The sequence below is a fragment of the Pan troglodytes genome, chromosome 3 (assembly GCF_028858775.2).
Source record: "Pan troglodytes isolate AG18354 chromosome 3, NHGRI_mPanTro3-v2.0_pri, whole genome shotgun sequence".
In the NCBI taxonomy this organism is placed as follows: Eukaryota; Metazoa; Chordata; class Mammalia; order Primates; family Hominidae; genus Pan; species Pan troglodytes.
In genome coordinates this window covers 60,525,290-60,539,154 of record NC_072401.2, presented here as the reverse complement: position 1 = coordinate 60,539,154, position 13,865 = coordinate 60,525,290, and the positions used below count along the sequence as shown (strand labels likewise).

Here is a 13,865-nt window from a genome sequence, read left to right as displayed (position 1 = left end):
TTTGGAGACCTTTAACCACGGCAAAAAAAAAAAACTATATACATATGTATGATTTTTATATACGTATGTATACATGAAGTAACTATTATTGGACCACCTACTATTGCTAGTTGTTTTATGCCCTGTTTCAGTATTTTCCTTAAATTCGTGTGCAGATCAGTATTCCAAAAAACAAAACAGACTTGAGGATATTTATTGGGTATTATGCTCACTACTGGGTGATGGGATTATTCATACATCAAGCCTTAGTGACACGCAATATACTCAGATAACAAATTTGCACATATACCCTTGGAAACTAAAATGAAAGCAGAAGATAAAAAATAAAATACAATGTTACTACTAAAGAAAGCTGGTCATTTAAAAAATTTTCATTATTCATTTTATATTCATTAATTGGAATTAAGAGATTGCTTGTTCATTGAACTGTTTATACAGTATAAACTAAAATATTAATGAATTTTATTTTATGTGTTCTATTCATTCATACTAATTATTTATTTTGCTTCTCAAATTGTCCCAGATTTTGGAAACTTCTTCACAGTAGTTCTGTATTCTTTTGAAATGGCTCCATTATTTCTGAGCACTTTTCACTTTTTGGTATTACTAGATGGTTTAGACTCGACTTCTGTTTTCGCTGCCTCAAACTTAAAATTAAACACTTCTCCAGTGAATGGTATTTTATTTTATTAGATAATGGCATATAAAACTCAAGATGTATATTATAGGTATATTCATTGTTACTGGAGTTTCATGTGTTTTCAATGGACAAAGAGAGAAAATATATTTGCACATACTGACACACACATAAACATTTTCTATTATCTATTTCTAAATAATTTTTAACAGTAAAAATCCTTTGCCACAATAACACAATGTTTACCTATTTGATAAGTCTTAATAAATATGTGAAATTTGTTTTGGAATTACTCAGAGATTTATAAAAAAAATCAAATCTACTGCTTATGGAAAAATATTTGTCTTATAAATGAGTCTCTTAACAGCATTAAAACAGTACTACTAGACTCATACCACATACTACATTACTACATAATAGATTCATATGATTTTATGCATAGATTATAACAAAGTTCCAAATAGGAAATATTTTTTCTTCCATAGGCAGACAGCCAGGCAGGCAGGCAGGCAGGCAGGCAGGCATGCAGGAAGGAAGGAAGGAAAAGAAAGAAAGAAAAAAGAAAGAAAGAGAGAGAGAGAGAAAGAGAGAGAGAGAGAGAGAGAAAGAAAAAGAAAGAGAGAAAGAAAAAAAGAAGACAGAAAAGAAAGAAAGAAAGAGAAGAAAGAAAAAAGAAAATCTCCTAAGGCCAATTCAAACTGTTCAGAAAAGGACTGAAGAACAAATATATTTAAGGTTCATAAACACTCATGAATACAAAGGCAAGTGTCCCTGTATCAAATTATGAGCAAACTGGAATTAATGATGAACAAGAAAATATAAAATATTAATATCACATTGAAATTAACTCAAGATGGAAGGAGGGATAAATAGAAAATTTATAAATGTCATAGACAATATTACAGGTTAAAAGAGAATGGAGATAAAAAATACTAAAATATTATTAATTTTTGCATACTGACCCTTTATCATATATATGTCTTACGAATATTTACTTCCATTCCACAGATTGCCTTTTAAGTTTGTTGATTGTCTCTTTTGCTGGCCAGAAGCTATTTTAGGTTGATATAATCTCACTTGTCTGTTTTTGCTTTTGGTGTTATATCCAAGAAATTATTGCCAAGGTCAATGTCAAGAAGCATTTCCCTATGTTTTCTTCCAGGGTTTTTGTGGTTTTAGGTCTTAGGTTGAATATTTAATTTGTCTCAGGGCATCAAAATGTCCATGTTACCCAAAACAATCCAGATTCAATGAATCCATATTAAAATCCCACTGGCATTTTTTTAAAGAAATAGAAAAAACAAAACCAAAATTTATATGGAGCCACAAAAAAAACAAATATTCAAAGCAACTTTGTGCAAGAAGAGAAAAGCTGGAGACATCACACTCCCTAGTTTCAAAATACACTACAAAGTGACAAGAATCCAAACAGCATTAAAGCACACGTATAGACCAAGGGAACAAAATGGAGAGTCTAGAAAGAAACCCACCCATATATGGTCAGCTGGTCTTTCAACAAGATATCAAGAATATATGATGAACAAAGAGTAGTCTCTTCAATAAATGATGCCAGAAACACTAAATATCCACAAGCAAAAGAAGGAAATTGGAGCCTTATCTGAAGCCATCACTCTTCAAATTTGATGAAAAAAATTCTTAAAACTTAGAAAACAGAACTTTTTTGAATTAATACAATGGTTATATATTTAACATAAGCTTAAATGGGAGAAAAAAATAAAAGCATTTTCTTTAAAAGCAAATATATGAATGATCTAGAATGCCTACTTCTACTTAATACTAAATGTAAAGTTTCAGCTTACAAAATAAAATACATGTGAAATGCCTAAAAACTGAATAAAAGAAAAAAGACCGCCACAACTTTTACATACTATTATGGTCTATATTGAAATTCAAAGGAACCTACAGCCACTATTAAGTTATAGTCTACACTGAGAGAGATAATCTTTCAATTTCCCTCAGCTATTAGTCTCAAAGGGGATTCATTGTTGAACCCAAACTGATACCAAAGAGAAAGGGAGCCAGGTGATACCAGGTGATACATGGTTACACTCTTCTCCTGAACTATGTTGAAGCTACCTTTGTCATTTCCCCAGTACCACAAGCCATAGCTTTTTTCAAACATTGCTATTCCCTCTCCTTTTAACCACCTTCACTTGAATTTTGCAGATTCAGTGATATTCACACATGCTACTCTGAGCTACTACAAATGATGGGAATATTAATACTCCTCCAGGTAGGAAGGGAGCCAGGAAATACAGTCAATAAAAGTAGCTTCCTAGGACTATGAATAGCGTTCATTCAGGAGGTGTACTGCAAAGTGTTTACTTTTCAGGTCTGGATTTCTCAACTTGTACATTCCCAAAAAAGGCTCATGTTCTTATATTCAAGAGGGGCTCATACCTGGCTCCTAAGAACTGAGTTCCAATCTTTTGGAATACAGTGCCTAATAAGAGTGTTTTTGTATATCTGAGGTCTTGGTCCACATTAGTTTGACTAGATAGTTTATGTTATCAATGTGATTTACCATGATCACCAGTTTTTGCTCTGAGGGTCTGGAGTCTGGGTAGCTGAGGTTAGTCAAACAGGCTCTAGACATCTATGTGATTGAGCCTTAGCAATAACCCAAGACATCAAGGTTCAGGTGAGTTAGTTGATAAAACTGCATCCGGTCACCACATATCATTTCTAGGAATATTAAATAAATCCTGTACAACTCTACTGGAAGAGGACCCCTGCAAGCTTGCAACTGATCTTTTCTGGGCTACCCTTCATAGGTCTTTTCTCTCTCCTTATTTTAATCTGTAATCTGTATTATTTTGTTATAATCAACCATAACCATGAGCCTAGCAGCTTCTGAGTCCTGTGAGTCTTTCTAGTGAATCATCGAGTCTCAGAGTAGATCCATAAGAATAATCAGTAAGACGTTATGAATATTTTGGTAAAACAAAATGTATATTATCATTGCAATAGAAATTTCTTTGTAAAATATTTTTTCCTTAATCTTGAATGTACAAGTATACTTAAAATTCCAAAATACCACATGAAAAATAATTTACTGGAATTTATTTCTCATATTTAAACGTGACTTTAAATTACACTATTATAGTGTAATTAAGATTATATTAAAAGATTACATTAAAATATATAACTAAAATACAGCCATATGGATCAGGGCTCTAAGTTTCTTTTCTTGTAGACATTTGTCTTTCTCTTTGATTTAATGAGGATATACCAATAGTAATAGCTCCATCTGCAGTTGGCTACGATTTATTTTTTTCTCCTGCAATTTTTGACGTAGTTGGAGTGAGGCCATATGCAACAGGGTCTTTAAGCCATTTCCTTCTTCCCAGATGTGCCATGCAGTGTCTTTACTCTTTGTAACTCCCCATTCCCACCTCTTCCCGGTTACACTCTTATCCTGACTATGTTAAAGCTACCTTTGTCATTTCCCCAGCACCACAAGCCATAGTTTTTATCAACCATCACTATTCCCTCTCCTTTTAACCACCTTCATTTGAATTTTGCAGATTCAATGATATTTACACATTGTACTCTAAGCTACTACAAATCACTGTGAATATCAATACTCCTCCAAGTAGAAAAGGGTCATAAACAGGGAATTATAAAATAGGCCTCTAAGAAAGCCCCAGAGGAATGCAAGTTAAAATGAGACATATATTTTCAACAAACTGGTCACAAAATAAAAACCATTTATTATAGCCAACATGCCAAGGATGTATAAAAATTATATATGTTTTATTATGTTAGCGAACTGGTATACAGACCCTAAAGATGAAACCGTGAATGCAATTCTACCGCTGGAGGAATTCCTGATTTACCAAGTCTCCAGCACACCCACATACACACAACACACAAATATACTATATACCAATTATACATATATTATATATATACATACATGTAAGAATTACACTGTGGTGTGTGCTAAAGAATACACGACTAAGTGGCAGAGTTAACAATACTACTTAAATGTTATTAATAACTGGAATGTGATCTCTGTGATAGGATGTCCCAGCTCTCTAGATATGAAATCATCGACATAAGCTTTCTATTGTTCTCTTTCTTAAACTATAACACTACTTTCTCATTTGAAAAAGAGAATCAGTGATAGCTATCTCAATATCAAATGCTTTATTTTTGACTTCCTATTAACGTCTTTTCTTTGGAAAAGCAGAGAGCTAGGGCTTGAGTGAATCCTAGAATCACAAAGATACCTATACTATTTTAGTGAAATTAGTTAAGTGGGCTTTGGAGGTAAATAGATCTATCTTCCCATATTTTTTTCAAAATGATGTTTGTCAAAGAGAGAGTTACTTAATTTTTATCTGTTTTTATTTTATCATAAAATTAAAATGATAATATTTTGTAAATATATTGTGAAAATTAGTAATAATAATCCAAATGTTTAGAAAAATGCTTCAGTGGAGAGTTACATCATCATAAATTTTAAAACTAAACTGAAGATTATAGCACAAGAAAGTAGGCTGTCAACAGATTTACTGCCTAACCACCAATAATGAGAAATAGTTTAGTTATCTTTCCAAGGTATATAACAGAATATACAAAAATATAACAGAATAAAGAATACTATTTGAGATGAGAAGCCATAACTTCAATATAGTCAGATATTTGTGTATCTAAACCTGCCAAGCAAGGAGAGGAGTGTGTACATGGGCATTTCTGGGTGTGTCCACTAATTATCCCAGCTGACAACCTGAAAAAGAGAACAACTGTAGCCACTACATCAGGGTATTTTGGGAATTTGAAGACTACGGACATATTACTAGGCTCCACTGATGCTGGGATACCAACTTTAATGAAATCACAATTGAGCTAAAAACAAAGATTGGTTGAATTCAATTTCTATTCTAACACAAGGCTACCACTTCACACTACTTTTAGTTGGCACTTTTGTCAAGAAAAGACAGAAAATATCTAGAAACATGGATTCCAAAATAATATCATTAAAATGACAATATAAGCACCACAATTTGTATAAATCCAATAAATACCACATTATAGTTATTAGTTTTTCTTTATTCCTAAAATTGTTCACTTATGTGATGTATATTAACTTTATTTTTGAAAGAGATTCACGAAAATGAAAGATCTATTCCTATGTGTTTATTTTCAATAACAAAATTGTCTATGAATTCAAAGATAATTACATTCACAGCAATTTTTAAAAGGTTCAAGGTGTTTTGATATAAATATAAAAGAAATTACAAAATAATTTGATTTGCTACCATGAAGGAAGAGGGAAGGCATAACATGTAATGTTACAAAGCTCAAAAGGACTAGGTTTTGGGGTTAATAAGGGGTCTGCATTAAAGATGAGGTAAATTTTTTTTCCACAAGTAGGGAAATTCTTTTTTAGTTTACATACAGCACCTTTCAGAATTGAAGTTGAGTTGCTGATGATGCCAGTACACCCACGTTATGATTTCTTTGAAACATCCAATGGCTTCATCATTTAGGCCAAAAGAGCATAATCTCACGGAGGATAATTTCTATTTATGACCAACTAAAAACAGGCAGGTGGCAAACTTCTTATGCACGACAATAGTAAATATGGAAATCATCCTTAGTGAATATATTTTTATAAAGAAGTAACTGGCCAGGCACAATGACTCAGGCCTGTAATCCCAGCACTTTGGGAGGCAGAGGCGGGCAGATCACGAAGTCAAGAGTTTGAGACCTGCCTGGCCAACAGAATGAAACCCTGTCTCTATTAAAAATACAAAAATTAGCCAGACATGGTGAAGGGCTTCTGTAATCCCAGCTACTCTGGAGGCAGAGGCAGGAAAATCGCTTGAACCCAGGAGGCGGGGGTTGCAGTGAGCCGAGATTGCGCCATTGCAATCCAGCCTGAGCGACAGTGCAAGACTCGGTCAAAAAAAAAAAAAAAAAAAAAAAGTAACTACATTTAAGACAACTTTTATTTTTAATCAAGGAATACGTTATGCACTAGAGATTCTTGATGGCTTACAAACCGGACGTGGGTGACAATTTAATCATGATGTTAAAGTTGAAATGATAAGAGGATGTAGTAAAAAGTCCACCAAAGAGAACTAAAAGTGAGTAAGAATGAAGAATGAGAAGTAAGAGGTAGGAGTTACTCAGCCTAAGTATCTGAAAAGGTCTAGGTAGTGGCCTTGTTAGAAAGGAATCCCAGAGAATGATTGATGTGTTAGTTACACACATACACATTTGATGAAACAAATCATACTGTACACTTTATGCACTTTTTATCACATAAAAATTATACCTTAATAAAAACAATAGAGATCAACAGAATGGTTACAATGAAAATAAATACCAAAAAGAACAATACCAAGTGCTGATGACAATGGAGAAGAGCTGGAACCCTAGTATATGGCTAGTAGGTTTACTAGTTTGCACAACCTTTTGGGAAACTAAATTTTAATGATATCTATGACCTGTCAATTCCACTCTCACGAATATATCCAACAGTATGGCATACATGTATTCACCAATATTAGGTACAAGAATGTTCAAAGCAGTGTTCATCATAAGGTGGCAAAACCAAAATAGCCTAAATTTCCATCAGCAGTAGAATGGATAAATAAAATGTGATACATTAATTCAATAGACTCCATATAGCTATAAGAATGAGCACAGCATATCTACATGCAACAACTTGTACGAATTTCAAAAACATAATATTAATCAAAATAAGCAAGATACAAAGGAGTACATAATGTGTGATTCAACTATATAACGTTTAAAGTCAAGGAAAATTGATCCATGGTTTCAGAAGCCAAGAAAGTGTTTACCATTAAATAGGAGTCGTGGGGACTGATAAGCGGATGAAGGAGGAGTTATGAATTGCATTCATGTTTTGTTTATTAATTTGAGTGCTGGTTGCAAGGGTGGGGTTACTTCGTGAAACTTCTATGAGCTATAAAGTTTAGGATTTGTTTTGCAGAAAGAATATACAAAATTTTAAAAACCCGGCCGTGCGCGGTGGCTCACGCCTGTAATCTCAGCACTTTGGGAGGCCGAGGCGGGCGGATCAGGAGCTCAGGAGATCGAGACCATCCTGGCTAACATGGTGAAACCCCGTCTCTACTAAAAATACAAAAAATTAGCCGGGCTTGGTGACCGGCGCCTGTAGTCCCAGCTACTCCGGAGGCTGAGGCAGGAGAATGGCGTGAACCCGGGAGGCGGAGCTTGCAGTGAGCCGAGATGGCGCCACTGCACTCCAGCCTGAGCGACAGAGCGAGACTCCATCTCACAAATCAAACAAAACAAAACAAAACAAAACAACAACAACAACAACAAAAACCCACAACACTGATCACAGGAAAGCTACATATAAGAAGGAATTGGAAGGCTTAGGTGACGAAAGATTAACAGAAACTCCAAGTTTTCCAGGGAAAGGGTGGGAAGCAGGGTATGAGAATTAGAGTGGGGATAGGAAACGGAGAGAAGCAATAAATACAACACTGGGCCCAGAAAAGAAACTATAGTTGAAATACAAATAATACATTATTGTGATTAATCTAGTTTAGTTGCAGACAAGTTGGATAGAGGGGGAAGGTTAAGAGGCTATTTTTTTCTTAAGTTAATTGGGGTTTATTCCAAAAATAAAAAGTTGATTTAACAACTGATAATCACTTTATATATTTTACCATATTGGCGGAACAAAGAGAAGAATAATATAATAATTTGAATAGATGCAGAAAAACATTTGATAAAATTCATCATCCTTTTATGATGAAAATTTATTTGAATTAAAAAGAAAAAGGGAGATTCCTCAATCTAATAAGAGATATCTAAAATTAGCCTACAGCAAACATCACACTTAATGGTAAACAATGAATGATTTTCCACTGACATCTAGAATGAGACAAAATGCCCATTACCCTCATTTTTATCTTATATTGTGCTGGAGTGTCTCATTAACTGTTAAGAGATTTGTTTTCTTCATGGGCTGGGATAAGGTAACATTAGTTCTAAGAATCCATCTAAAATTTATCAGCAGGAAATGCTTGAGGGGATGGATACCCCGTACTCCAGGATGTGCTTATTTTACATTGCATGTCTGTATCAAAACATCCTATCTACCCCCTAAATATATACTACTATGTACCCACAAGAAAGTTTAAAAATAAAAATAAAAATAAATTTAAAAAGAGGAGTAAGGATTAAAGTTCAGATTTAAATTAAATATTAAATGTCAAAAAATAAAAATGAATAAATAAAATATATCAGCAGGGAAAGAGGGCCCAACATGGTACTGACAGTTAAAACTAAATTATACCAGCCAAGTGTCACATAGCTTATTACTGGGCTTTCTGCTCTCCCGATCTACAGTGCGCTGGGATGGATAGAGACAGACTGGAAACCCAAAAGACACATGCAAAATGGAGCCATCCAGTTTCCAGTGGCCTTACCTGTCTAACCATTTTCACTACAGTGTTCAAGGGCTTAACCTTTCTATTGCTGCAGCAAAGGCTAGTCTCAAATTCTACAGTGAGAACTATCTATTTGCTGTACAGCAGATCTCTTAGAAGTTGAGGAAGAAATAAGGTTCAGAGGCTGGGTGAGGTGGCTCAAGCCTGTAATCCCAGCAATTTGTGAGGCCAAGGCGGGTGGATAACTTGAGGTCAGGAACTTGAGACCAGCCTCGCCAACATGGTGAAACCTCGTCTCTATTAAAAATACAAAAATTAGCCTGGCCTGCTGGCAGCCTGTAATCCCAACTACAATGGAGGCTGAGGCAGGAGAATCGCTTGAACCCGGGAAGCAGAGGTTGCAGTGAGCCAAGATCCGCCACTGCACTCCAGCCTGGGCAACAGAGTAAGAGTCCACCTCAAAAAAAAAAAAAAAAGAGAGAGAGAGAGAGAGAGAGAAATAAGGTTCAGTTAAATTTGATGGTGCCATGCAGAACACTTGGCCTGACCAAAATTTATTAATAGATTCACTTCTGGATATGAGTAGCAGTGATTTTCATAATTCCTGATATCCCTGTTCCCTTAGCTATTAAAGGTATTTTTTAAATGTTAATTGTTTTACTCATTTCATCTGTAAGATTTAAGAGTTCCTCACTGATATAGAAAACAAGTTTTTTAACGGGTGCAATCAAATATGTCCTTGTACTTATTCTGATGTCCTTCAAGATATTTGGAGTTCTTCTTTGTCACAATTTAACATATCATTTCTCAAGTCTGTTTTTCCTACACAGAACTGAAGAACAACTATTGTAATGGAAACTCCACAAAAATTTGACATGTTGTTAGCTCTCCTGTGGTCAAACATAATTATGTAAAATTGTGTATCTGCCCTCTTTCAATATCAGTTTACAGTTAGCAGGTGTTCTTAATCCTTTTGTTTGTGATGGCAAACAAAATACAAAATGGGGTTTTACCAGTTCTTCACAGTATACCTTAATTTGAAATAAAACGTTCAAGGCAGTTATTTGTTGTTCAAATTATGTTCAGTAACATGAGAAGCATAAAGGATTTAAGTAAATAGGATATTTAATTTCTTAAATGATAGAATTTCTGAACCTAGATTATTATTTTGTAAAGGTGAGAAGTTGAGAACTTGCTGTTTTACAAAGCCTTTTTCACACTTATCTAATTTGTTATGGCTTCCTTTGAGAAGGAAGGTTTAGTACATACCAGAAACCATTTATTTTTTGTAGATTTTTTTTGGCTACTTTCCATTTACAGAGCCCTATGGTAATATAACAAGGGTTTTATCATTGCAGATTTCCTAAGTAGTTTGGTATAAATAACATTTAATATAAGTATAATTCTTTATAGTTGACATGGAATAGCCACATATGATATCATATGATCCTCCTAACGAATATAGTGAAATTTTTAACCCTATTTTAAAGAAGAGAAAGCACTGTGACTCAAAAGTTTCAGTTACTTGTCTGAGATCCCAGTTAGCCAGTGGAACCTGAAGCCACATGCATTTTTCAGGACCCTTCACCTTGTTACTTTTTGTATGTCTCTTATTTAAGGTGTATAGATTGTTAACTCATTCAGTAGCTACAATAATCACTATCCAATACATAGCTGGGTAGTTACAATTATTATAGAACACATTTCAAATGTTTTGAGACATACTCATGTGAATTATACCCAAATTAAAAGAAAAATGTGGTTTGAAGGCATATAAAATTTGAAAGCCAGAAAAAAAGAAACTACGGTTAAATTATGCCTTAAAGGAATTTTAAAAATACAGAACTATACTTGTAAAATTTTAGTTATAGCATCTTCAAAAATAAACTCAAATTTTATTTACCTTGCATATGTTTTATATGTGGTATATTTAACATCTTTCCTCTAGACAAATTCTAAGAAAAAGTTGAAAACTTTTTGATAAAAAAAATTATTGCAAGAGTTTTGCAATATCAAGAGAAGAAAAAAGATATATTCAAATACCCCTTGTGAAAGGTAAGAGTAAGATCAAGTTAGTTTATGAGTATTCAAGTTAGTTTATGTGTATGGCTTGCCACAGGTCTTTGTACTTGTTCTTACCTACTCCTAAAAGGCTTTTCCTCCAGGGATCTTATGGATTCTGACTTTCACTTCCCTCAGGTCTTTGGCCTGATGTCATTCTTTCATTTGATACTTTCTCTGCCTGCTCTATTTAAATATGCAAACTCACTCTAAGAACTATCTGTTCTTCTTACTTTATTACATAACATATATCACAGGCTAAATTTATATATTTATTTTATTTATTGGTTGTCTCCTCTCATGAGAATGTAAGTTCCATGAGATAGAGAATTTGATCTGTTTTGCTTATTGTTGTATTCCTACCACTTAGACAAGTTGTAGGAACTAGGTTGGCATTCAACAAATACTTTTTTTTACACAAAGTAAACAAGAGAGAATGAAGGAAGAAAAGTAAAAAAGGAAGGAAGGCAAGAAGGAAGGCAGGCAGGCAGGAAGGAAGGAAGGAAGGAAAGAAGGAAGGAAAAAAAGGAAGGAAAAAAGGAAGGCAAGAAGGAAGGCAGGCAGGCAGGAAGGAAAGAAGGAAGGAAAAAAAGGAAGGAAAAAAGGAACGACCAAGGGGAGTGAGGGAGAAAGGAAAGAAAGTCAAAAGGTATGTAAAAAAGTCTTTCACATTACCTCTGTGAGAAAGTACCAGTGGTAGCATCATCTGTTAATTCCTGCTATTGATTAGTGTCCTGAGTACTAAGAGATCTGGAGGCAAAATCATCAAGAGAGAAGGAAATAAAAATATAAAGGGAGGCTCATAAAAGCCAGGAAAAATAAGTAATATAAACAACCAATCAGGACTGGCCTTGATGGTTAACATTATTGTGTTTGATTCTCATAAGGAATGTTTCATGCAAGGAAACATGAGGCTGGCCACAGGATAGAGAGAAATTAATTTGAGAGATGGTGTCCAACTACCCAGAGATGTGTAAAGATAGAGAGACAGTGAGAACCAGGGTAGAGTGTAAACTCCAGTTTTCTATTGCCTGATTCTAGGCTTTTCAAAGCTTTCTGCAGACAAAGAAAATAATGAAGGACAAAGGAGGCATGGTAAATCATGTATCACCTCGAAAATATTTGCCAGGGTATTTTTCAGTAGTGTTATAATGTATCCTAATATGAGCACTTTCATTTATATTTTGAAATTGATTTATACATTGAAAAGCTACTACCTAAATGGACACAAAGTTGTTTGCATTAAGAGACAATAGCATACATATTAATACCACCATTTCATTGTTAAGGTTTTATTCAAAGAGAATAATCAGGGAATTGTTTGTACAGAGATATAAGAAGTCCATTATCTTCAGCTCAGCATAGGCAGTGGAATGGAAATCGTTTGCCATATGACAATAAGAATAAATAAGGGATGTGGAGTCATTAAAAAGAGAAAATTTTAGACTTACCTAAAATTTTGCTATAGTATGAATTCCATTCTCCCCAGTAGGACTGAAATATATAGTCTTGCAGAGAATAAGATATGGTATTTTTAATCCTTTCACCAAAGGTCATCTGGTCAGTGAGCTCTGATAAGGCTGCCGGTACATAGGAGACTGGTGCTGGGATTTTCCCACAGTGTCTCTCCACTGTTGATGCTGGAGAGAACCTCAATGTGTACATAAATGGAATTCCTAATTTCAGAGCAACAAGATCACCACAGATTGTTACTGGGTCTGCTACCAACACATCAAAACCACCTTTCTGAAGTCTTGCCATCAACTTTGGGTTCTTTAGTACACCATCACAGAGTTGTATGTTAATTTGAAAGAAAGTGTCTAGAAGTTTTCCTAGTTCTTTGTAGAAAGCCCATATTGTGAGAGGAGTTGGTCTATGGTCAATCCACAGCATTATCATATGCTCAATTAAGGAATCTATATTGCTCTTCTTGTAGGAAACAGGTATCACTTCAAAATTCACAGGAGAATCGGGATTGGAGTTGATGAATAGAGTTGCTGATGAAGCCAGTACAGTCACATTGTGATTTCTTTGAATCAACTCTTCTAGAATAATCTTAATATTTAACCAATGGCTACCATCTGTAGGCCAAATTAACACATTCCCACTTAGAACAACTTCAGTCAGAGTCAAATTAAAAACCAGCATCTGGACAAACTTCTTAGGCATGGTAAAATCCCTTATGGAAACCATCCTACTGTAGATCCTTCAAGATGAAAAAAAAAATCTTCAAAGTATATTTAGGTCAATTTTTAAATAAAGTAATATTTAATGTGATGGTTACACTCAGTCGTAGGTCAATTGATCTTTAGATTAAAAGGTAAATAATATAATTCAAATTCTTATATGCACTAACTTCATTATTTCAGTAACAGAAATAAAATCTGGTTCTTTTTAAAGAAAAGGAAGCACGGGGTTATAAACCTACCATCTACATATTCTGTGATAATAACTATGATTTATAAAATACATCTTTAATATATTTTTCACTAAATTGAATAAACAACTTTCAGAGGAAGTTTGCTCAAACATTTCAAGGTGTTTTAGATTTTATGGATTATAGGGTAAAATACTATGCATTTGATATAGAATAGCTTTCTTCTCCATAAAGCCAACTAATTGTTGTCTCCTATGCCTTTGTTACAGGGAATTTTTCAGTTTCTTCCATATGACACAGATCAAGAAGATATGGCCTGGAACTCCAAAGAATCACAGACTTTGTTATTCAGAGAAGTTAGGTAGAC

General features: G+C 34.2%; 1 protein-coding gene across 4 annotated transcripts in view; it reads right to left on the bottom strand.

The window, feature by feature from the left end:
• Positions 1-13,865, bottom strand: part of UGT2A2 (UDP glucuronosyltransferase family 2 member A2) — a 69,420-nt gene that overhangs the window by 42,238 nt on the left and 13,317 nt on the right. Inside the window, exon 3 of one of the 4 annotated variants that reach the window (XM_024356138.3) lies at positions 12,573-13,202. The exons of 2 other annotated variants lie outside the window; for them this stretch is intronic. In XM_024356138.3, coding sequence (XP_024211906.2) covers positions 12,573-13,202 — 630 coding nt within the window. Of the gene's footprint in view, positions 1-12,572; positions 13,328-13,865 lie in introns of all 4 variants that reach the window. One more of the 4 variants, XM_024356137.3, reaches the window with a different exon arrangement.